General features: G+C 37.9%; 3 protein-coding genes across 4 annotated transcripts; 2 read left to right on the top strand and 1 right to left on the bottom strand.

The window, feature by feature from the left end:
• Nucleotides 1-581: 581 nt before the first annotated feature.
• On the top strand, nt 582-5,644 carry LOC125214511 (aspartokinase 2, chloroplastic-like). 2 transcript variants are annotated; one of them, XM_048115570.2, is made up of 13 exons: nt 582-732; nt 895-1,456; nt 1,528-1,610; nt 1,703-1,743; nt 2,104-2,258; nt 3,154-3,303; nt 3,405-3,500; nt 3,674-3,790; nt 4,111-4,230; nt 4,312-4,404; nt 4,497-4,613; nt 4,921-5,037; nt 5,284-5,644. In XM_048115570.2, exons 2-13 carry the CDS (start codon nt 1,049-1,051, stop codon nt 5,473-5,475), a joined length of 1,689 nt encoding a protein of 562 aa, XP_047971527.2. In that variant the 5' UTR covers nt 582-732; nt 895-1,048; the 3' UTR covers nt 5,476-5,644. The 2 variants fall into 2 exon arrangements, with proteins under 2 accessions (XP_047971527.2, XP_047971525.2); XM_048115568.2 differs by having other exon boundaries at nt 4,497-4,619.
• A 766-nt stretch (nt 5,645-6,410) lies between these two features.
• On the top strand, nt 6,411-7,104 carry LOC125211453 (coiled-coil protein). Its single transcript, XM_048111255.2, has one exon. The coding sequence runs from the start codon at nt 6,429-6,431 to the stop codon at nt 6,996-6,998; it is 570 nt and encodes a 189-aa protein (XP_047967212.1). The 5' UTR covers nt 6,411-6,428; the 3' UTR covers nt 6,999-7,104.
• Nucleotides 7,105-7,301: 197 nt separating this feature from the next.
• Nucleotides 7,302-12,350, bottom strand: LOC125211452 (RING/U-box superfamily protein). Its single transcript, XM_048111250.2, has 9 exons — nt 12,128-12,350; nt 11,624-11,673; nt 10,148-11,428; nt 9,828-9,916; nt 9,227-9,329; nt 8,978-9,082; nt 8,328-8,433; nt 7,748-7,906; nt 7,302-7,661 (listed from the first exon to the last, which is right to left on the bottom strand). The coding sequence occupies exons 1-9, from the start codon at nt 12,273-12,275 to the stop codon at nt 7,504-7,506; spliced, it is 2,199 nt and encodes a 732-aa protein (XP_047967207.1). The 5' UTR covers nt 12,276-12,350; the 3' UTR covers nt 7,302-7,503.
• Between the last annotated feature and the right edge of the window lie 12,464 nt (nt 12,351-24,814).

Genomic DNA, 24,814 nt, shown 5'->3' with positions numbered 1-24,814 from the left:
TTTATATAAGAGTATAAAACTCATAAACCCGATCATTCAGCAATGTTTTATTTAATGGAGTATAGTTTTAATATAAGGATTAACTATGTTTAAATTTATCATTGCGTTGACGGTTCGGAACCGTGAAACCGCCGGTTCGGAACCGTCCGGAACCGACGGTTCGGTCGCGGTTTCGGTTCGAAAAATTTGAAACCTGAACCGAACCACGATTCTAAAATTCACGTTTTCGGTTCGACATAAAGGTAAAAATAGCAAAAATAAGAGTTACATTATGCTATTTTGGTATGTCCAATAATAAGTGTCTCATTTTATTTTTTATTATAGATAATAAATAAGTGTCTATCTCTATAATAAAAGTGTGCAACAAGAGTGACTTATGGAGGGAGTACTTTAAAAAAAAATTCCACTCAAAATAACCAAATTTAAAAAAATACTCTTTATCTTTTAAGCCAATATACAGTACTATATATTCATATTTTTTGGCAACATTAATCTCAAACACTATTACAGCAAATGTGCTTCAATCATAGTCAAGATAGTAGTGCTCCAAACTTCAAATCAAATCAAATCAATTTAATTTAATGGAAGTGCCCGACCACCACACCTTCCTCGCACATTCTAAACAAAAAAACAAAAACGCAATTATTTTTCATTAGAAAACGTTTCGCAGCTGTGTAGAGTTGGTGGTCTGCATCGTTCCCTGCCCTTCCGCCGCCACAATCCGCATTCCAGGTTAATTTTCCACATCTATCAATTCAATTTCAGCTCAAACTATTATCCAACTCAATCCTCAAATCATACATTGCTGCCATTTGATTCTTCTTTCCAACATTTTTCTGCAGATTGCTAGTATATTATTGAATGCAATCTTTCGTTTTATCTTTCCCTTTCTAGGTTTTCTCTGTGATACCTGTTCTCGGGCTGCGGTGGTGGAAATAGCTACACATTAGTAGTTCACCTCTTTCTGCTTCCGGAAAGATCTGCTTTAAATTCATCACTTCTCTCCGCCATTAATAGGTAGGATTTAATTCGGAGGGTTTAATTTGGCATGGCGACAACATTGCATTTATCTGGCGTCAAAACTCCCAACCAGTTTTTCCCCAAGAGCAAATATGCTTCCGGCTATCAGTGTATGCAGTTTCCTAGGCAGCAGTATCTTCATTTCGCGGTTTCCTTGCCGCCATGGCTGCCTTCGGTTTCTAGTCACTGTTTGTCTCTCAGAATGAGATGTGAGAGTGGGAAGATTGATATGCTTGAAAGGACTGATACTCAGGACCACGATTCTGACCTAACTTCGAATGAAAATGAGCTAACCTGCGTGATGAAGTTTGGTGGTTCGTCTGTCGCCTCAGCGGAGAGAATGCGGGAAGTGGCTGAGCTCATTCTCAGCTTTCCAGAAGAGAGACCTGTCATTGTTCTTTCTGCTATGGGGAAAACAACTAACAAGCTCTTATTGGTATTTGTTGATTTTGTGTGTCTAATTCATCCTTCATAAATTGGTTTCTGATTGTGGTGCTTGTGTTACAGGCTGGAGAGAAGTCTGTCACTTGTGGCGTTTCGAATGTGTCTGATCTTGAAGAATTGACTTTCATCAAAGATTTACATTTGAGGTTTTTCAGCTTTTTGTGTGCAAATTTTCCATCCTAATGTTTTTCATGGGGAATATTTTACTCAAAAGAGTTGTGCTTTCTTGTGCCATCAGGACCGCGGATGAGCTAGGAGTAGACAGCACAATTATATCTAGTGAGTGACACATCACTTCCTTTAAGAGCTGGCCACCAATGGATTTTATTATATGCATGAGAGTCAACATGATGTTAGTTGATAAAAATTTGTTTGCTGGAAGAGTTATATGTAGGACCAGTGACTATCAGATTTTCTGTCTTGATTGCATGCCATTGACATCCATCTTGCATCTGCATTTATGTTATGATGATAACTCTAGATGATCACTGCATTCTTTGCTGTTTATTTAAGCCATCATTTGAGATATCACTCTGGATAAGGTTGCCATCTTCTGCTTATGCATTTACACCATTAGTTCTTGTTAATTGACAATTTAATCCATTTACTATTACATTTTTATTCAAAACAATTCTGCAGAACACCTGTTTGAGTTGGAACAACTTCTGAATGGAATTGCTATGATGAAAGAGATGACCCTAAGAACAAAAGACTACCTGGTTTCTTTTGGGGAATGCATGTCTACAAGGCTTTTTGCTGCCTATTTGAATAAAATAGGTGTAAAAGCCCGACAAGTATGTTTTCTTGAATTTCTTCATGTCATTTCATAATTAATCATTTCATAATTAATCATTATAAAAGTACAATTATCTGCTACATATTTGAAATAGAGAAGAATTTCCTATGATTAATGAATAATGATGCTTTCTTGAGCCCCGAAGAAACATAAATTACTACGGTGATTCTGTGTCAAATGTTTGTATTGCCATAATAAGTTTCTTATTCTTTTTTCCTGAAAGATGGTACAACTGGAGCTAGGGTTTTTCCATTTATTATATTTGTCCTCATATTAGTTTACCAAAATACTTCCATTTCCCATATTATTTCACCTATTGTACATGGGCACTAGATGAATGAACCCCATCCTATTAAACAATCGGATTACTTGGTTTTCCATGCTTTGATACCATAAACTTGCCTGTCCTGGGAAAATGGCATAACCTATTTATAGAATTTCTAAGATAATGAATTGTTTTCACTTTTCAGCCTGTTTTTATGAAGTGATTAAAACAACACACGTTTGAATGGGGGTATTACTTTATTCCATGGCCAACAAATTCTTTTTGGGTGAAAAATCCGTTTCCAATCTCATAAGATGAGTCAGCTGTTGTCTTTTTGAATTCATTTTCCTCTCAAATTTTGGGCGAAGAGAAGTACATGTTTGAGCTGTACATGCTTTTGTGGAATTCTGTTTCTCTCAAACTTGAGCTATAACATCCAGGAGTTTACCTTGTTGCATCATGTGAAAATTCTATATAGCTTAAGCAGTGAGCTTTGATTATATTTTTAATTGTCATTTTTGCTAATGATTGATTACGGTTTCTCTGGTGCTGCTTGCTATACAGTAGTAAAGTCGCTGCCAGCATACCACATTGTTGTATAACTGCAACATTTTGCATCTTTTTGCAGTATGATGCCTTTGATATTGGTTTTATAACCACTGATGATTTCACGAATGCGGATATTTTGGAAGCAACCTATCCAGCTGTAGCAAAGAGATTGCATGGGGATTGGATTAGTGATCCTGCTATTCCTATTGTTACAGGCTTCCTTGGGAAGGTGATTCCCTGTTCCCTAATGATCCTATCGATGTTGTATTTGTTATGTGGTTTCCTGGTACATTTATCAGTGAATCATGAGGGTGTTTGGCCATATTGTAGGGTTGGAGAAGTTGTGCAGTGACCACACTAGGGAGAGGTGGTAGCGATTTAACTGCTACAACAATCGGGAAAGCTTTGGGTTTAAGAGAAATCCAGGTTAATCATTGTCAATTCTTGTTTATATTCGGTATTCTTTTATGCTGCTTTACTTCAGCCCTCTCCATTACATTGAAAAGCGATTCACCTTTGTGCATCTTCTGTAGAACTTTAAACAAACTATTCTTGGAATTGTAACCATTTGACATTACCTAACTGTCCTATCCTTTTAGGTGTGGAAAGATGTTGATGGTGTTCTCACATGTGATCCTAATATATATTCCCACGCTGCACCTGTGTCCTATCTAACTTTCGATGAAGCTGCTGAACTTGCTTATTTTGGTGCTCAGGTATACCTAAGACTTCTCAAAATTATTTTCTACTGTCTGCACTATACCTTGCTCATTCTTGTTGCATTAACGAACTCTAGAAATAATTTTTCATGCTGGTTTTGTCTAAATGACCAGGTAGGCTGTCTAAGATTGTTAGTTTGCATCTGCAAAGGATGTCATCTGTAAAACAATTTTTTTAGTGCAGCTTTTCATTTATACTGGTCCCAAACAATTGAACTTGTATCCCAGACAACAGATGATATTGATTGCCGACTAGGGTCTCTTTTTATTATTTGGATGTTGCTCTACTAAGTCAATCTGTATCTTTTGGTTGAAAGGTCCTCCATCCACAGTCCATGAGGCCTGCTAGGGAAGGTGATATACCTGTGCGAGTGAAAAACTCTTATAATCCAAAAGCTCCTGGAACCCTTATCACTAGATCAAGGGACATGAGTGAGGTTAGTCGCTTAATTATTTTGAGAAACAATTAGTTGGCCATGTAAGAGTGTCGGACACTTATTTTTCTTATGCATGTCCAGGCTGTACTTACTAGCATTGTCTTGAAAAGGAATGTTACAATGCTGGATATTGTTAGCACAAGAATGCTTGGTCAATTTGGTTTTCTTGCTAGGGTAAGCAACGCCTATATTTGTGTGAACAACTTGCAACCACCATTAGTTTTGTCCTTTCCTGTTGCACTTCACTTCAAACTTGTTTTGTTCAGGTTTTTGCAATTTTTGAGGATCTAGGCATATCTGTTGATGTTGTTGCCACTAGTGAAGTGAGTATTTCCTTGACGTTGGACCCTTCCAAGCTTTGGAGTAGAGAACTTATCCAGCAGGCAAGCGTATGATACAAGACCTTCGTTAACCTAAATATTTCATTTTTGGGCTAGTTAGAATCAATTTCTTGTTTCAAGTGGCAATCTTTGGTTTTATATGGAGTACTAATATTTTTTTACTTTTCCCTAGCTTGTGAGTGTATCCTTTGCCTTAAATTTCTTTTGACTTTATCTTCCCCTTTTTCATGGAAATTTTACCTAAAGTGTTCTAGAACTGTTTCAATAGCTTCAAGGTCTTATGATCTTATCTTCAAAGTTTTATAATTGGCTTTACAAGTTCTTACCCAGCTTCCTATTTTTTGAACAGGAATTAGACCATGTGGTGGAAGAACTAGAAAAAATTGCAGTTGTAAATCTTCTCCAGCACAGATCTATCATCTCTCTTATTGGAAATGTTCAGAGATCCTCACTGATACTTGAAAAGGTGCGCTGCCTTATTCAAATTGCACAAACTTTGCTTATCTTTGAATTATATGCTTTGCTTATCTTCTCGTGATATGATTTTCATTTATGTTGTTCATCTGCTATAACTGTTCACTAGAACTCTTTGCTACATTTTACACTCCCGAAAATCTCTCAGATCCAAAGGATTAATGTGTTTAGCTTGTCTTGCTCTACTTTTGCCGTGGAGGGGCTATTACTGCTGCTAATGATTTCTTAATGTGGGCAGGCGTTCCATGTCCTTCGGGCTAATGGTGTAAACGTTCAAATGATCTCTCAAGGTGCTTCGAAAGTCAATATATCGTTGATCGTAAATGACAGCGAAGCAGAACAATGCGTAAGAGCTCTTCACGCAGCCTTCTTTGAGAGTGATCTTTCGGAACTTGTTTTAGAGAGTAAATCTCAAAATGGTTCAGTTTGAAGTCTCTGCAGCAGGGGCAACCTGTCGAAATGATTACCCTCCGAGTTAGAATTGTCATTCCGACTTCATTTTTAGATCATATGATTGGGTAGATTAAGTGCCTGTTTGTGCAACGGTGAGCAATTTTGTACGACGATTATATTCATGTAAAAGTAGATTTTGCAGATTATCCTTTCCGTGATTGTTTTGTTCTTCCCTTCATCACAGATAGCAAATAGTATGCGTATGTGATTGCATAACTTTAATATAAACTATTTACAATAAGCCAAACAATAAAGGTCAAACCATTATTGTAGGCATTCAAAAAGAATGTAAGAGCATTTATATAGTTCACTCTGAACATACAAAAAAACTTGACTTTTCATGGAATTTTCAATAATAGTCCAAAAGTTAGCTCAAAATATGATGTCTAAGGCTCAAAATTGATTGGAAATAAGCTGTGTGATCCTTGAGCCCATGCATGGCCTAGTTTGGCGACCTTCATTGCACTTTGGAGGGGCGCCCGACTTAGGTTGGCTCAAGTGGTCGACTCTACGCTATAATTTGTGACATTGGGCTTGCACTCGTGACCCCTGTATAAAGATGCACAAATATCGTTTCATTTATTAGTGAAAAGTAGTATTGCTCATTGTTGCCTAATAGTAAAAGTTCATGAAATGTGATTGCACATTCATGAACTGTCATATATTTACGGCTCATTTTACATCTCTCATGAAAAATTAGTGGATATTTCATTTTTGTATTGATTCAAAACAAATTTTAATTTTCATGAAAATTCTTGATATGCTTTTCCATTTTCTTATATTCGACCTATTTTGGTAGTGAGGCCGATGCCCAATAAAAGTAGCAACGGCCCACATCAAAGTAAATAAAAAATGTGAGGCCCAAGGCCCAATACAAACAGCCTTTCATAAACCCTACAAAATAGAGATGTTGGATTGAGAGCAATTGCAATGGCGTGCACAATCGATTTCCGGAAGCTCGACGAGGGCTTCGGCGGCAAGACCTTCAAGCGCAAGAGAGCCGAGCAGGAAGCCGAGAAGCAACACCTCCTCGATGACAACGATTCCTCCATGGAAATCGACGCCAATCCGTCGAAGCGGCAGGCCGTCGCCTCCTCCTCCGATCCGAACAAGCCTTCCTTCGGCAAGCCGACCTACGACGGAGTGATCGCCGGCAAAGTGTCGGGGAAGAGGTGGAAGGAGGTGCGGACGCGGCGCGCGTCGTCCGTCCAGGTGAAGAAGGGGACGACGGCGGAGCAGCGGGCGAGGGAGAAGGAGATTAAGAAGGCATACAGAGAGAGGATGACGGAGCTCAAGGAGGAAATACGGCAGAACAAGCAGGACAAGAGGCGGCTGCGCGAGGAGAGGGAGAAGAAGAAGGCGGAGAATATTCTCAAGTCGGGAACCAAGTTGCAGAAGATTACCAACCCTAATACACTCAAGAAGATCGCTAAATCCAAGCAGCGCAAGCTCCTCAAGGTCGTCTCTGATGATGTTTTCAAGAATAATACCAACAAGTAACTTATTTATTTTTGAGAATGTGTTTTCTGTTATGGATTGCCAATTTAGTTTATCATGTTTTGTTGGAATATTTGTTTGAAGAAGAAATTTTATGTTCTTGTCAAAATGGTGTAATGGGTCATGTAGCTTGCCTCAAAATCAGAAGATATCAACCATCCAACTAATCAAATGCTAAGATATGAAGAAATAAGGGATGTTTTAAGCTGATATTTTCAGGATCAAACGCATTTGATTTAAAATATCTTTGATAGTAGTAACTAAAAACATCAAATCAAACGGTTAGCTTTTAGAAAACAATCTTACTTTTTCAGAATACCAAATTGCTGTATAGCATATAGAAATAATCTCAGGCATAAGCACAATATCATTCGACACAGATAATTCTAACCATGTCAGGTAACAATCGCTGAAAGAGAGAATCCTAGTACAACAAACATGTTTAAAAAAATGCGGTTTTTTCCCATGTCAAAGAAGCATAAAGATTTATACAAGGACATCATCATCATCAATAGCGGCGTCCACCCGATGTGGACAATAATACTCTGCTAGCCTTTTTTCCTTTCTTCCCAACTTCATTTGCATTCGCATTAGCCATACGCGAGGCTTCGTCTTGTTTTGCTCTAGACGTTACATTGGCAAATGAGGCGCCACTATTTTTCCACCCTGCATAGTTGGACAACAATCAGCACTCGAAAAACTAAATCATTGACTAAACGTCATGATCTGATGCCGAGGACATAGTAAATTACCAATTGCAGCGGAGTCATGAGGGGGATCAAATTTTGGGGTAATTTGAACAGGAGAATCATGTGCAGCAGCAAAACCAAGCCTTGCCACACTCGAAAACGTTAGCCTTTCCCCAGCAGTCGAAGGGCCAGATGATGATATCATGGGAGGACTTCCCAAAGCTTAGGGCAGGAGAAAAACATCCATCAATTCATAATGATGAGAACTCACAAAATATAAGCTCAAGCATAATTGGTGGGGAAGGCTACCCAAAGCACCAAATATGCTTGAGCTTAAATTTTGGGTGAGACATATCAGTCTATATGATACAATTTACAACCGTCTAGTTTACTACTCATTCCGTAAATTATTAGCAGTTTAGCACTACTTTCGCCAATCAAAAAATTAGAAGCCTCATTATTGAAATGCTTAACCAAGGATCCATTTACTTTATAAGGTTAAACCAGTAAAGTAAACCAAACATCTACGTTAAACTAATGAATATTAGTTGGTCCGGATTTTGAACTTTAGCTCAGCAATTAGAATGTAACCTCCATACCAAGTCATTTGCTCATTTTTATCATCCAGGGAATAAATTATCACCTTCAAAATCATCTGTGGAGAAGCTAGGGGCAGCATCATGCGAATAATAAGACACAGGTGCAAACTGACTGCTTGCAGCTTCAGCTTTGATTTTGTCCTTCAACTCCTATATACAAAATACCAACTTTCATAGTATGAGTGCCCAAACATGGCAATCATGATGCCAAGAATCAAAACAAATTTCAGATGTGATGTAAACATAATCATAAAAGACATGTCTTGCTACCAAACATACTCTCCCAAGGACCAATGTATAGTCAATGAAGTACTGAAGCATACTCAATCAACCTTTCAAAATTATGACATAAGACCTCTTGCACTAAATACTTAAAGAGGTTGTATTTCTTTTAAGCATCCGCAGTATGCACTACCCTAGTGCAAAATAGTGAAAATTATTTCTTCAGTATAAGATTTACCACTGCAAATGAGTAGCATATCAAGAGGCAGATCAGTTAGTCTGGAAAGTTTAGCCAACATCCTCAAAGCAAAAGAACCAGCCCACATTCATACGTCCGCTCCCACACCCCAAGTCAAATATTAAATTCTGTACTCTAACCAACTTACCAGAAAAGGTGCAAATATACAAACGAACACCAAGCAGAGTTTCTGACAAACTGTAAAATAGTTTTATTTGAGGGATTTAGGTATACCTTCCTCGCAAGTCGCTTTCTTTGATTTTCCCTATTCTTTATTTCATCCATAAAAGGAGAAAGGGACTCGGAAGGCAATAGATTACCCACATCAATTTCACAAAGCTGTTAAGAAGTGCATGATTGGCATCAGATGGATTCAATATTAGCTAGATTGTCAGCAATGAGACACAGTGGAAAACCAACAAAATGACAAGCAAAAGTTCTCACCTACCCTTGTGAGAGTGAATAGTATCTTATAGTAATCACCTGAAATGTTGTTGTCAAGGAGAAATGACTTAAGAAGCGATAGCGTCGCCTCATAGCCTCTGATTGTGTCACTGTCTCCAGCTGTAAGATCTTCCCAGAGATTCTGCAATTTTAGCCGTCATCATATGATGGGTCAAAATATAACACTTAAAAATGATCATTGAATGTGGCTCTTACATTCAACAATATTTCCAAATCCCATATCAAAATAAACTTGACGTGTATGATAGCAGTCAGCAGAGCATCAATATGTTAGTAAGTCTCATTAAGAAACTAGAATGGTTACATGTCCATAGCTCTTAATTTTACAGTAATATCATTAAGAAACTCATAGGAAAAGGATAATATAAACATAACTATTATCAATTAAATTTTATAAACTGAATGAGAATAATCCAGTATACTGGTAATGTGCTACCAATAGCTAGCAGTTTAACTTCATATTAGAAATACATGCGAGAAGATAGAAGCTTATTATCTTTGTGAAATACTAAGAAGTTATACAATAAAAACTGATATCCTGATTCACTTGCTTGTACATCGACTTCAAGAAAAAAAATTAAACAGTATAAGGAGCTATAAGGAAACAGTAATCGCATACCTGGTAGGAAGATTCTCATAGCTACCATAATGGTGTAGAAGACACTTCATGCTAAATGGATGAAGTATAAGATGCTGACCATCAATAGCCTATGCAGAAAAAAAATCAAAATGATTTTCTTGCATCCCTTAAGAAAGAAGTTCATGGAATGCTGGGATGGTTGATTTCCCATACATAACCCAGACACCTAGTCACCTAGATGTCCCTAATATATTCAGATATGAAGTTTCGTCTACTTACCAGCTGTGTGTGTGTGTGTGTGCACACACGTCTGGGTTAGGGGGGAGGGGGAGGGTAGGAGTATCAGATAGATCAAATACCTGGTAGAAATTGTATGAATCTCCCTCTGTGCTTTTCTTTGTGCCATTAGAAGGTGCCTGTGGATACATCTTATTTTCATCGAAAGAAGAAGATAAAGCTATGTCCTTATCTCCAACAGATTCATTGATATCTGTAACTTCCGGTGCATGGAATTCATCGAGCACCTTACTTGGAGATAATTTACCAAAACGGTCCGACTTATCATTCTTAGTTGGAGATATTACACGAGTGGCAAATCCAGAAGCACCATTATTGGCATGGGCATCTGCAGTAGGAGGAGATCCATACTTTGCCCTGTCAAAGTTAGAAGTGCAATGCTCATTCCAATATTTCTTTCTTCGCTTCAACTGTTCCATTGCAGCACAAACATATGGAAGTTTCTCAATGTCATCAACTAGGCCTGAGTCAGCTTTAGCTATCCAACTATCCAGGTCAGACATTGCTTCTCTTACAGACAGTGCCACATCAGAAGTCAATGTGAACTTTGAGAAAGAATCCACAATCTCATCTTCAATATTGATGTTCTCATTATCTTTAACTGACGAACTGAATGAGTCTTTTTTACGGGTTAATAGCACAAAGTCTATTTCATCACCTTCTCGGTACTGCTTAACATTCTCGATGCGGATGGTATACAATTCTTTTGTTGAAATCATTGTGAAGCACAATGGGCACTTCCTCCAGCATTCTACTTTAGGATCATCTTCGCCCATGGAGAAGTATTGCAAAATGCACGGGAAGCAATAGATATGACCACAAGAAGTTATTTGTGGACATAAGGGATCATCCAAGCATATTGGACACTGGGCAGGAAAAGGAGTAGAGTATTTCAAGCAAATGATATCCTCCCAACATAACATCTTGTCCGGGTCAATAGACTCAGCTGCATAGTTCCCAGTATCTAGCACAACAAACTTGTAGTTTGCTTGAAAAAATAAGTCCTTGTTGTAAGGTTTTCTCCTTGATTGTCTTCGTGGCGGAGGTGCCCTGTACTGCGGACGAGAAACAGTAATAGGATCATAATGGAAATTTAACAAGTGATTGTAGTTAACTGCCTGAGCTTTTTTTCCAGTTGAATGCCCAGAGCTCATCTGTGAAGTCGAAGATGCAGCAATCTGATTGACACTTGATGAAACAACAGTTCCAGATGGTTTGCTTGGCCGTTCAGAGGATCCAACCTGCAAATAAGCAGCATCCTTTGGAGGTGAGTTTGTGCAATCATGTTGCTGAACTGGACTTTTTCCATGGTTCTGTCTCTCGACTCTCTCCCTGACCTTCACCTAAATGAATACAAATATACTAAATCAATAGGCACATAACTATATTAATCCATTGCTTGCTAACACTGGCATGCACAAAACAAAACTAGTTTCAGTGGCCAAATAGTTCTGCATTGCCATACTAGTGCAGTTAGTTACCACTAAACCATTGTGTCTAGAAAAATTAATGAGACAGAAACCATAGAACTTCAGTACCTCTTCAGTAGATCCACTTCGATTGCGTGCAGATGGAGAAATTTGTCCTCCTGAAATAACTTAAAGAGGTGAGTTAAAAATTTACAAACATGTAAGGATACTAAACAACATTCAGATAGAAGCGGTTGGAATCATATGATCTCTCAAGCCCCAAACTAAGCTTGCAACATTTCTCATGAATCATTAAGTAGGATGAGCAAAATAAGGAATTAAGCTACAAAAGTTGCACTGCACCAATATACTTGAATTAAAAAATAAAACAATAAAAAATTCGATATCTGACTCAACAGGGAATTCAACAGCCCAGTTTATACTCCGCTGAGATTTATATACCTATTCATAAGCACCAATATATAATTCCGAGCTAATTCGCATCAAATCTAGAACAAAATTTGGCCAGATTAAACAAGTCCTTAATTAACTGTGGCAGAAGTAAAAACTAGGGTTCAATAGCCAATAGAAGCAGGCGAATATTGAAAGAGCATAGAGATAAGGATGAAAAACCTGAGAGATGGGAGGGCGGCGGAGGAGAAGCAGAAAATTGGAGGTTTTGTTGGCGATTAATGAATCCATGATTGGAAGAAGAAGATTTAGATGTTGAGGAAGACGATGACGACGTTGAACCGTGATTCAGAGAGGGCAAGATGGACATGAAAATTCCGGTTGGTTTTGGATTTTAATGTTTTCGCTTTCAGCTTCGCGAGTTTCGCCTCTTTATCTCTCTAGCTTCCTTCGATATGTATATATATTCAATATACGTATAGAGAGAGGACACGCGGCAGTATACCAGCGGACCCCGCGCAGGTACTCTGTCTAAATCTTCTCCAATTTTCGTATTCACCAATATATAATAGTGAAATAAATGGATTAGTTATGGAATTTATACTATCATCGAACTTGACCCATGTATAAGTCCAGCTAGATGTATTAGAATCGATCTAAATGATCAAAATCGAGCCGGATCTAGTTTTGAGATATGGATTTTGAGGGATGGATTGAAATTGATTGCAAGAAGACATCACATGATATTTTTTTTATTGAAAAATTCTCGATTTCATATATAGCATAAAATTCACATCTTAGGACATCCGTAATGGGGCGGACGATGCATCGTCCGTCACTGCAGCATCGCGGACGATGCGCGGAGGATACTCATCCTTCGCCATTGTGGACGACGCGGACGATAGGTCACGGATGATGGGAACGCGTTTCGTTTTTTTTTTTTTTTTGAATTTTTTGAATTTTTTTTTTCTTATTTAAACACTACTATTATCTACCATTTCACACACTCCAATTTCACATCTCTTCAATTTCTCTTCAATTATTCTCTCTCATCGTCTCAAAAATGAATCCCGACGACTACGATTTGAGTACATCGGATGGCTGCAGACGGACCTTGACTCGAGCCTTGACTCGAGCCTTGTTCGATGTCGTTAATGAAGCCAATGCGGAATGCTTGGATGATGAAGCCGGATCTAGCTCCAGGACGGCGACCTCGCCTGTCACTCGATGATTATCGACTGGCTTCGATGCGGTTCTACAGCGACATGCCTCAATGCGCAACCAACAAGACCATACTCAGCTCATGACCGACATGATTGAAGAAGTTTGGAACCGCAACTGCTACCGTTGAGAAATTGTAGTTTTTTTTATTTCGTATTGTAGTGTTTGAATTTTAATGAAATGAAGTTAGTTTTTCAAATTTTGAAGTATTTAAATATTCAAATAATAGATAAAATGCTTAGGGCGTCGCTTAGGGCGGGCTATAGTCCGCCCCACTGCAGGTGGAATAGGAGGAGGATAAAATGCTGACGTGGCGGTGCATAGGGCGTCGCTTAGGGCGTCCCATTGTGGATGCCCTTAACTTTATTTCCCAAATAACTGCTTTGGTGTGATTTAGCCACAATTGATACATTGTAAAATAAATTAAAGGGTGTTGGTTAAATTGTCAGTCTGTCGTTGATAGCAAAGAGTCTTGGTTGGTGTTTAAGGAGAAGCCCACCCAAACCCGACTACTTAAGTATCTCGCCAGTGATGACCATGAATCCATGATTAAATCTCGCTTATCTACTTATCCATTTTATTTGATTATCTTTATCTTCATGCTACACTCTAGAGTAGATGTAATATCTTCTATCTCTCATTGCAACACACCATAGTCGCTTTTTCCTCTGCATTGTTGTCGTTTTTCTCTTATATCTGACCATGTATTTTGCGTAGTTTGACAATATTTTTCTTATGTGGTGTGTGTGTTTGTGTCTGTTGACAACGGTCGAAAGAGAAGGTGCAAAGAAAGCGTGTGTCCAATTTGAATTTTGTTGATAGTTGGATTTTCTTTATCACTGTTGGCTTTTGAGGGAATGGATTTGCGGTGGGAGATGGAGGGAAGACAACCGTGAGGTGATGGGGTAGTGTGGCACGGATGTGATGCCCAGTGTGTGGGATGTAATATTTAATTTGTAATTTGCAAACTTATCTTCAACCATTCGCGCGCCAAAATAAGAATAAGAACAACTCTTTTTCATCCCAACAATCACAACACTCACTAGAAACACATCGATTTTTTCTAAAACTTAATTTGCGGAGGGTCGTTGAATCCACGGATAAGTCAGGTGACATTCTATCAAAATAGTCACCGCTAGACTGAGTTCCAAACGTCCAATATTGCAAAAAAAAAAAAAAAGACAATTGGAAAAGAACATGTGGTAATAGTGGAACGGATATTATAGAAAATATGAGTACAAGATTTATCACTCCAAATACCACAATTGAAGTGGGTTATTTAATTAAAAAGTTGCGTGTGTTGTTATCACCCCAAGACATTAGGTCATTCATAATAGTGGACAACTATCTCCATTTTTGTCACATCAACATTTTATTATCCAGTCCATCATCAGCCTGTCCCAATTTCCACGTCACTATTTCTATAATTCATTTTAATTGTTAGTGTTTATCAAATATTTCCCCTATATCTGAAAAGTATGAACATTTGGTTCGGTACGAGTTTTAATGTATAATTGGCAAAGTAAGAGAAAGAGATAAATGGTAGTGTAAGTAGTGTTAGTGGAGAATGAGCTCCACGTCATTAGTAGTGTTAGTGGAGAGTGAGCTCCACGTCATTAGTAATGTAGTGTAATGATGTAAGTTGTAAATAAAATGATGTGTATGGATAATATGTTGTTTAACTGTTCCAAAATTGGTGAGTTCATACTCCCTCCATCCCTTGGCAATTGAGTCGTATTCCTTTATCTGTTACTAATTTATTATGTTAGTCCATTAATATTGGCATATTTACTTTTTATTACCTTTGGTAATAAACTTTATGATTCAATAATTTGTTTAACTCACAATTTAATTTATAACTCCATCCGCCCCTATGTGTCATAGTCTTCCATCTTGGACCATCCAATATTAATTGTCTCGCTTCATTTTTATCACTTTTAGTGGGCCTTATATAATACTAACTCATTTTTACTCGCATTTTCTTAGTATAAGTGTATAAAAGTAGACTCCTATTAAATTTTTTATTCACTTTTTTTATATTTACTCCCTCCGTCCCACAATTGGAGTCAAATTTAGTGTGAACACGGGTTTTAAGAAATGTATATAATAGTGAATTGGAAAAATTAGTAGAATATAGAGCATACTTTTTTATATTGGTTTTATAATAGAATGTGAGTGAATTGAGTTAGTGGAATGTGAGATCTATTTACCATTTATAGTAAAAATTGAAATGCGACTCTTATTGCGGGACATATTGAAATGACAAAATGTTACTCTTACCGTGGATGGATGGAGTATTAAATATAGACCAGGTCAATTTATGGATTTCACTAATTATTTTCAATCACTTTCTATTATTCCCTTCGTCCCAAATATGCGTTCCATTTTAACCCGACACGAATTTTAATAAATGTAAAGGAAAGTGAGTTGAAAAAATTAGTTGTATATGAGGATAGATGAGGCATTTATAGATAAAATTGGAGGGAAATCTACAATTTTGAATCAAAAATTGAATCTATATCTATACTAATCTATACTAATATAATGAGAGAGTCGTGGAGAAATTCACAAAAATGCCACTTGAGCCTGTTTTGGCTGGAAAATGCGTAAATCAGCCATTGAGAATAAAATATTGCTTCCCCCGTCTAAAAAAATAGTCTCATTTGTAGACGGCACGAGTTTTAATGAGAAATTTGGTAAAGTAAGAGAGAAGGAAAAAAAATAGGTGAAGTTTGAGTGATATGGAGAAAGAGTAAGTAAAGTAATAGAGATATGAAGAAAAGGTAGTAACGTAAGACGTAAGGAGAAAAAGTAAGTAAAGTGTGAAAAAGAGACTTTCCATTTTTAGAAACATTGAGTATTTTAAATACAATGCACTAGGTGTACATATTAAAGGCTTGCGAAAAAAGATTTGATCATTTATCTATCGTATGTGAAATTAAATGCGACACTGCAATCCAGTGAAGAAAAAGAGCAAGAGAGATCTATCAATGGATACTTAGAGCATCCGCAGCGGTGCTCGTCCGTCGCCTTGTCCGTCCGTGCCGCTGGACAGAGCTCGTCCGTCCGCCGCTGGAGCTCGTCCGTCCGTGCCAGCGGCACGGCGCTGCTCTTAGCTAAGAGCACGTCCGTGCCGCTGAGCAGCCATACGTGGCGTGTTTTTATTGGCCAACGGCTATGCCGTTGGCAAATTCGATTTCTAATTTTTTTTTTTTTTAATTCATAATTAATTCAAAAGAATACCAAAAAATAAAAAAAAATATTTTTGGATTCCCAAAAAAATAGAGCCGTTTATAGACGTTTTTTTTGGATTTTTGTGAATTTTTTTTTTTTTTAATCCCAAAATCATCTATAAATACACACATTCATCATCCACTTACACACATTCATCATCCACTTTTCACATCAAATTATCTCTCATTCATACTTTTTCATACTAAATCATCTACATCTTCCAAACTCTCTCTAAAAAATTCAAAAATGGATTTCACCAATCTCATTGCGGAAGCGGAGCGCGAAGAACAAGAATATTATGAACAACATCGTGCCGCCTATGAAGCCTATGTCGCCGCCAACGCCCCTCCTCCTCAACCAACTAGAGCAAAACGTCGCTACATCCCTCGTGATCGAGAGGGAGCCCATGAAAGGCTCTTTGCCGACTATTTTTCCGACCAGCCGCGGTATCCACAAGATTACTTTCGGCGCCGTTTTCGCATGTCAAAACGTTTGTTTATGCGTATTGTCACCACATTGTCCACCCGCGTTGAATACTTTCAAGAAGGTGCAGACGCAACCGGTTGGCAAAGTCTCACGGCGTTGCAAAAGTGTACTTGTGCCATCCGACAACTTGCTACTGGGCAAACGGCTGACCTCTTCGACGAGTATTTGCATGTCGGTGAGTCAACTGGAATCCTATGCCTCAAGAGTTTTTGCGACGGCGTTCGTTCTGCTTTCGGCGAGGAATTCCTTCGGGCACCCACCACCGACGATTGTCAACGGTTGCTTCGTCTTCACGAAACAGTCCACAGTTTTCCCGGTATGCTAGGCAGCATTGACTGCATGCATTGGAAGTGGAAGAATTGCCCGACTGCTTGGAGGGGGCAACACTTAAGCGGCCACAAAGGTGGCGGCCCAACGCTTATCCTTGAAGCGGTCGCCGACTACCGCCTATGGATTTGGCATGCATATTTCGGTGTTGCCGGATCCAACAACGACTTGAACGTGCTATATTCTTCACCACTCTTCGATGATGTTTTGAATGGTGTAGCACCGGCGATCGACTTCACCGTCAACGGAAATGCATACCACATGGGTTACTATCTCGCCGATGGTATCTACCCAAGGTGGTCGACTTTCGTGAAGTCGTTCAGCAATCCACAAGAGCCGAGACGGATTCTTTTTGCACAGCGTCAAGAGTCTGCTCGGAAAGACGTCGAAAGAGCTTTTGGTGTCCTTCAAGGCCGATTCAACATTGTGAAGTCCCCTTCTCGGCTTTGGTACGTTAAGAATATCGCCGACATCATGTACACGTGCATTATCTTGCACAACATGATTATAGCTGATGAAGGACCGATGGCGGGTAACTTTTACGACGAGGATGAAGCCGGAAGCTCAACCGCGAGGTCTCCCCCACGTCGAGGTGTGCATACGACGGTGAACGAGAGGATGGAAAGAAGACACACAATGCGCGATACAAGAGCCCACACTGAGCTACAAAAAGATCTAATCAATCACATTTGGGCGAAATTCGGCAACGAGTAGTGTAATTTTTAATTTTTAGGATTTTATTTGTGTAATTTTTAATTTTTAGGATTTTAATTATGTAATTTTTAATTATTTTGTAATTTGTAATAGTATTTCGGATATTTTAATGCATTTTAATATTGTGAAAATGTTTTTATTTAAATTGAATAATAGAATGGTGGGACCCTTGAGCTTGTCCTTAGCTAAGAGCACGGATGTGGGTGTTGTGCTCTTAGCTAAGGACAAGCAGTAAAAGTGGGTCCGGGCCCACTTCCGTGCTCTTAACTAAGAGCACGGATGGGGATGCTCTTAGAGCTAATGTTTAAAGAATATCGTTGATGAGTCATGACAGTGTACTTCTGACTGTTTGGCCAAGAACAACTTGCACGAAATGGAAAGGAAAAACACCCTTGGCAAAATTTGATCACCGATATGCAAGTTTTAATTCATTTACACTGAAATAATTGAAATTAAAAACTTGATGAATCTATTTTTATTCAGTATTCAAATGCTAAATTGTGCTAAAATGAAAAAAAATGAGTTGTACTTTATTTTTTTTCCACTCAACTCACAAAATAAAAATGTACAGAAAATATCGTGTCGAATAGAAAATACTCTACTTAGAGTGAGACGGGAGAAGTACATTTTTTGTAAGTACACATAGTAATATTAGGGTGTGTTTGAATTGAAGTTTATCTTTCAATTAGATAAGAACACAATTATTTTGTTGAAAAGATTTTCTTGGTTTTCCATTTCTATTTGTGGTGTTTGAAGTGATGGTATGTTATCTATAGTCCTTAATATCATATGTTTGATTTGTTATTTAAAGTCACGCTATAGTAGGAAATTCCAAAACTATCCTCTCACTTTTTCTATATTTCCTAGGCTGAGGGCTATATTAGTAAATTCCACGTAATTTAAGATTGATATAGTATTGAACATATTATTATCACTCACTTTACCATGATAATAAAACACTCTTTTTTAGCCTTGATTCAACGGGCCCTTGCCCATTAAGTGAGTCGCATAAAAAATTTTGGTTTTCTTTGATTTAACTGCGATACAAAGATACACAAAGATACCATACACCTTGTCTTCCTCTTCATCCCTCAGCATCAAGATTCATTGTATCCCTTCTTCCAGTATCCAAGATCTCTATCTTTCTCAAAATATGCTACCGCACACCTTGTCTTCCTCTTCACCCTTCAGCATCAAAAATCACGATAACCCCAATCCAAGATTCAAGAAATCGGTGGTCAAGAAGGTGACCTTTCCAATACCAATTCACACATTGTATTGTCAAACACCATTATCTAGGAAATCAAACACTAGGCCACATATAACTGTTAGAGTTTGTATACTAGAAATCACATTTCGAGTGATTGAATACTGTTAAAACTCTTATTTTATTTTCCAAAGGAATAAACATATTATTTTTGTCATAATGTTGTTATGTTTTACATTTAATGGATGTTTATTACATGTTTAAATGTATAAGTAACTTAACAAAGTCTAAGTCTTGGTTTTAGTAGACCGTTGTGGGCGTCGTTCACTTTAAGGTAACACGGTCAGTTCTGAACAAAGAAAAAGAAGAATTTCACAACCTAGATAGGCTTAGACTACCTATCGTGAAAGGTTGCAATGTCAGTCCGATTATTTCTAAGCCTTACTGAAATAAGATGACGTTGGTGTGGTATAACACTGAATTGGATCTAACAGCGAGACATGTCTTTATGCTATCTACTGAAAGACGAGGTCTCGTAAATTATTGTTTCTTAATCAATGTACGTTAGCATTGAGCATACGATATTGATTATGCACTACTTTGACTTACCAAATGGTGCGGGTTTTTCGCAATCCAATAAGCCTGGTATATTGGGTAGTGGTGATTAATATCTAGCGGTGCTAGGATTGCTATTATGTTGAATCGTGCACGAGGTGAGTCTCGTTTGATAACATCCTCAAGAGAAGCTTGATATAAGGTTTTATTATTCAAAACCTAGCTAGTTGAAGTTTAATTACTTTATGAATAATAAATAAGATTTTATTGCTGAGTCATCTCTTGGAATGAATAATATATTAATTAATTAAGTCCATAGCAGACAATAATTAATTAATGGATGTTTCTATCTTAAGCGCGAGAAATAAATATCAAGCAATGGAAACCCGAAGTACTTATAATTTTGGATTTGGATGGGGAGTGCAATATTACTTCTGTAGTGACTGCTCGTAATATTCCAATTATAAGCTTATATTAAATTGAGTTTAATTTAATTAGTAAAAAGTGATTCACTTGGATTTTACATGATTTTAGAGGGTAGTTTTACTCGGTTTTAATCATATATTGTGTACTTTGAGATATGGTTATAGCTACTTTGACCATTTTGTGAAGAATGTGTAGAAAAATGTACAAAATATGTGGATGTGCAGCTGCTCAATGTTCGAGACAGCTTATCTGGAGAGTTTGAAGTCCAATTCGCGTATAATGCATACCATTCTCTTCGTCTTCAAAAGAGCTTCGCGTGGATATGTTAAACGTCTCAATCGGAGTTCGGTAGAAGAAGTTATGACCGTTTTACCAAGACTGCCCAGAGTAGTGACATAGCTGGCGACCCGCCAGGTTCGCATGCAAACAAACCTGGCGACCCGCCAGCAAAAGACAAAAAAACCCCGTAAGCAGCTGGCGACTCGCCAGCTTCGACGCACACCCAACCTGGCAACCCGCCAGCTTCGTCGGACAGCTTATTTTGGGCCCAAAGTCAACCCTAGGTATATATATGCCTAGGAAACGCCTCCAAACACAACTTACACGCCTTCAACCCCAAAAATACTACTTTTTCACCTAGGAAGAAGAGAAGAACGAGCAGAGGACGAGTATTCATCGCAAGATTGAAGACGAGACCTCCAATCCGCCCAATCCAATTCTAGGAGTTTCTACTTTTAGTTTTATTCTTGTTCAAACAATGTTTTTGAATATTTCTTTGACTTTTGTGTTGAACATGAGTAGCTAAATCCTTCATAGAGTTCTACGGGGGAGATACAATGATTCTTGTGTTTAATTGATTTCCTTTTTCTATGCCTTGGCTCATGTGGTTCTTTTGATTTCTTCTGTGCTTATACATTTATTTGACTGATCACCTTATAAATGCATGTGGATTTTACTACAAGAACTGAGAAGTGAGTAGTTTAATTTGAAAGAGAAGAAATTGACGTCTCTGCCAATATAATCAAGAGATTTGAGCCTTTGAATGAAGCTAAGTATCTTAGGAGCTATTAGGAGTTGTTGTCTTAGTTCTAGGAAGGAGACTTCGGTTCTAGGTAGCAATCTACAAATTATATGCTTTGAGAAAAGATATAGTTTTACCTAAATGATAGCTTAATAACCCTTGAGACCCTTTGTTGGCATAGTTAGGAAGCTAGTTGAGCATAGGATAGTTGTTGCCGATCCCGTAGGATTCTACTCTCCTCATCCTTGATCTACATCCGTATTCTCTTATTTGCTTTTAGTTCTCTAGTTGTTTTTAATTGTTTTTACCTTGCTTTTAAGTAGATTTAGAAAACCCAAACTTTCCGATTCATCTAGATAGTAGTTGAGGTTGGTTCGTGGTAATTAGGTTGACACTGATTGTCTCTGTGGATACGATACTCTTTACTTACTATTTGCTACATTAGCCCCGTACACTTGCGGGTATACTTTTGTTAAAAATAAGTTGAGTCAAGTTTTTGTTAATTGGAGGAGCCCATATCCAAAACCTTCCATAGATCCTTGTCTGGGCCCAATATGTGACTTATTATAAATAGGAGAATAAAGGAGACAGAAAACACACTTAATTTTCCATCAAAATTTTCGTCCCTCTCTCTCTAGTAGAGGACGATTTTTCCTCTTCTTCGAGGGATTGATTTTCTGTCTTCTTTATTTAAGTCCTAGTATACTGGTGAGGTCAGCCCACCCTGATATCAGTTTACAGTCCGGGAACCAGACAGAAGATCCGTGGTTTAGTACTAAGGATCTTCACGTGGAGAAGGCGCTAGCTATCTTCATTCTTTGGAGAATCATCAAGGTAAAATAGCTAAACCGTAGAAAAGCATGTTTTAGGTTTTAATTAATTTAAAGCATGATTTATTTGAGTTATGAGTATGATACATGTGATAGTTGCGCGAATAGAATTTGTCTAAATAATCTGCTAAATAGATCAGAATTATTATGTAATTGATTTATGTGAGCGCTTCCGCTGCCAACCCCTTCAATAACTACTTATTGCGTGTCTAAGTGTGTCTTTTACCGATTTTTTTTTAAATAAATTATTTTTCTTTTGTTCTTTTTCTGTTTCAGTCTGAAGAGAATTTTACCACTCCATTTGAAAAGGGCCTCTTTTTGCAAAAATATAAAACATTTCATTCATGCGTAAAGTTTGTGCTCAATTGACCTTCTTCCATACAAGGCTGCGAGCTCACTATTCCCAGGTTCTATACTCATGGGATTTGGGAATCATCACATCTCCATTTACACGATGTAAATATATCACAAGATGAATACGATGAACTATATCAAAAGGAAGTCCTCATAAATGTAAGTTATGTTGGTTTTTCTTTGTTTCAATCTGCACCAGCGTCCGATTAGTCGATTCCTGGGTTGTGCGTCTCGTCCGTAACGAGGCTCACATTATCCATTCAACTAAATTATGACGGGTTTTTTTACCAAAACCGGTGGTTTTGGTCAAAAATCGTATGCCACCCCTTGCAAGCCGTCTGACACCATCTGTCACGATATCCCTTCTTCCAGTATCCAAGATCTCTCTCTTTCTCAATATGCTACCGCTGTCTTCCTCTTCACCCTTCAGCATAAAAAATCACGGTAACCCATATCTAAGATTCAAGAAACCGGTGATTAAGAAGGTTACCTTTCTTCCAATACCAATTCACACATTGTATCATCAAACACAGATTTAGGCCACATATAAGTACTTATTACGTGTCTAAGTGTGTCTTTTAATGATTTTTAAAAAAAAATATTTTTCTTTTGTTCTTTTCCTGTTTCAGTCTGAAGAGAATTTTGCCACTCCATTTGAGAAGGGCCTCTTTTTGCAAAAATATAGTAAAACATTTCCTTCATGCGTAAAGTCTGTGCTCAATTGGCCTTATTCCATACAAGGCTGCGAGCTCACTATTCCCAGGTTTTATACTCATGGGATTTGGGAATCATCCCATCTCTCCTTTTCACGACAGACATATATCACAAGATGAATACGATGAACTATATCAGAAGGAAGTCCTCATAAATGTAAGTTATGTTGGTTTTTCTTTGTTTCAATCTGCACCAGCGTCCGATTAGTCGATTCCTGGGTTGTGCGTCTCGTCCGTAACGAGGGTCGCATCATCCATTCAACTAAATTATGGCGGTTTTTTTTATCAAAACCGGTGGGTTTGGTCAAAAACCGTATGCCACCCCTTGCAAGCCATTTGACACCACCTGCAACTCGAGTTTAGGGTTTTGGTCAAAAAACCCTAAACTCGCGTCAGCTCCGTGTTCCGCACTGAAATAATGAAAACCACCGGTTCCTTAAAAAATCGGCTGCACAAAAGCTGTACATCTGACTCCGCTTGGTGGTGCCTGATTTCCTCGCCGAAATTGTAAAAGTGTCGGTTAACAGTCGATTTACTAATTTGGACATCCTTTGTTTACAATGGATGAACTTGAAAATATCAAAATTTCAGATGATTGGTTCAACACTTGAAATTGCAAAGGCTATTGTTTAATGATATTGAACGTAGGAAGACATTTGTTAAGATATTGTCTTTGGTCAATGTTTTCATTGCCCTAAATATATTAAAGTTTCATATGTTAATTCATATTATAATTGGATAGGTGTCAAAATTGTTATTATTGGAAACCATAACACTTCGAATGTTTAATAGTTTGTAGAACTGTTTCGGAGCACTAGATGGAACACATGTTGAAGTAAGTGTTCCATTGAAAGGTCAAGGAAGGTATAGAAATTGAAAGGTAGGATGACAAATAGTGCTTTGACCGTGCGTTCTCGTGACTTGAGGTTTACCTATATTTCACCGGGATGAGAAAGATCTGCAGCGGATAGTTTTGCATCCCGTGATGCGCTTACTGGAAAAGATCTATTAATAGTTCCCAAGTGTATGTTGTGGTTAGTAAATTTTATTTATTTCCCTTTGTTATCATTTTTAAGCCTAAATTAATAATCAAGTTTCACTTGCTGTTTTATAGATAAGTACTTTTTGGTAGATGTAAGATGTACCTATGGCATATAGGTTTTCGATATCATCTCAATGATTGGTCCAATAGAGGCAATAATCCATAAAATCCAAAGGAGTTATACAATCTCAGAGAGTTATACATGCAACTGGTAGGAATGTGATTGAAAGAGATTTTTGACTGTTTAAAAAGCGATGAAAATTTCTTAGAGAAGTGTCTTTTTTAGATGTCAAAATGCATGTGAAGATCATCAATGCTTGTGCTATTTTTTATAGTCTTATTCGAGTTGAAGCACCTAATGATCCACTATTGAATGAAGTTGATCACCGGAAGGAGGAATTAGTGGATCATCTTTTCTTCAAGTGCTCGAAGACTTGGGCAGTTCGAAGAAAGATCATGCTTTGGCTTGGCATTGCAAGGAGATCAACGACGATTAGGAGTGTCATCAAATGGGCAGGACGACAGATTCAAGGTTCACAGATTGTCCAGATGGCGAAGAGGATTACACTCATGGCTACAGTGGTGATCATTTGGAGGACCCAGACAAGATTATCTTTGATGGAAAAACTTGAGACGAAGCTAGGGTCATCTTTGAGATCAAAGAAGCTACCTACAGCATCTTGTACTCACATTTTCACATGAGCAGGTTATTCTCCACCTTCCAGACAGATGATGGAGTTCACAAGTTTTGGATGTTTTGGTATTCGACGCACTTTGAG

The sequence above is a fragment of the Salvia hispanica genome, chromosome 3 (genome assembly GCF_029641045.1).
Source record: "Salvia hispanica isolate PSC_SH4W2 chromosome 3, Shi_PSC_v1, whole genome shotgun sequence".
Classification (NCBI taxonomy): domain Eukaryota; kingdom Viridiplantae; phylum Streptophyta; class Magnoliopsida; order Lamiales; family Lamiaceae; genus Salvia; species Salvia hispanica.
This window is presented reverse-complemented; position numbering and strand designations above follow the sequence as displayed.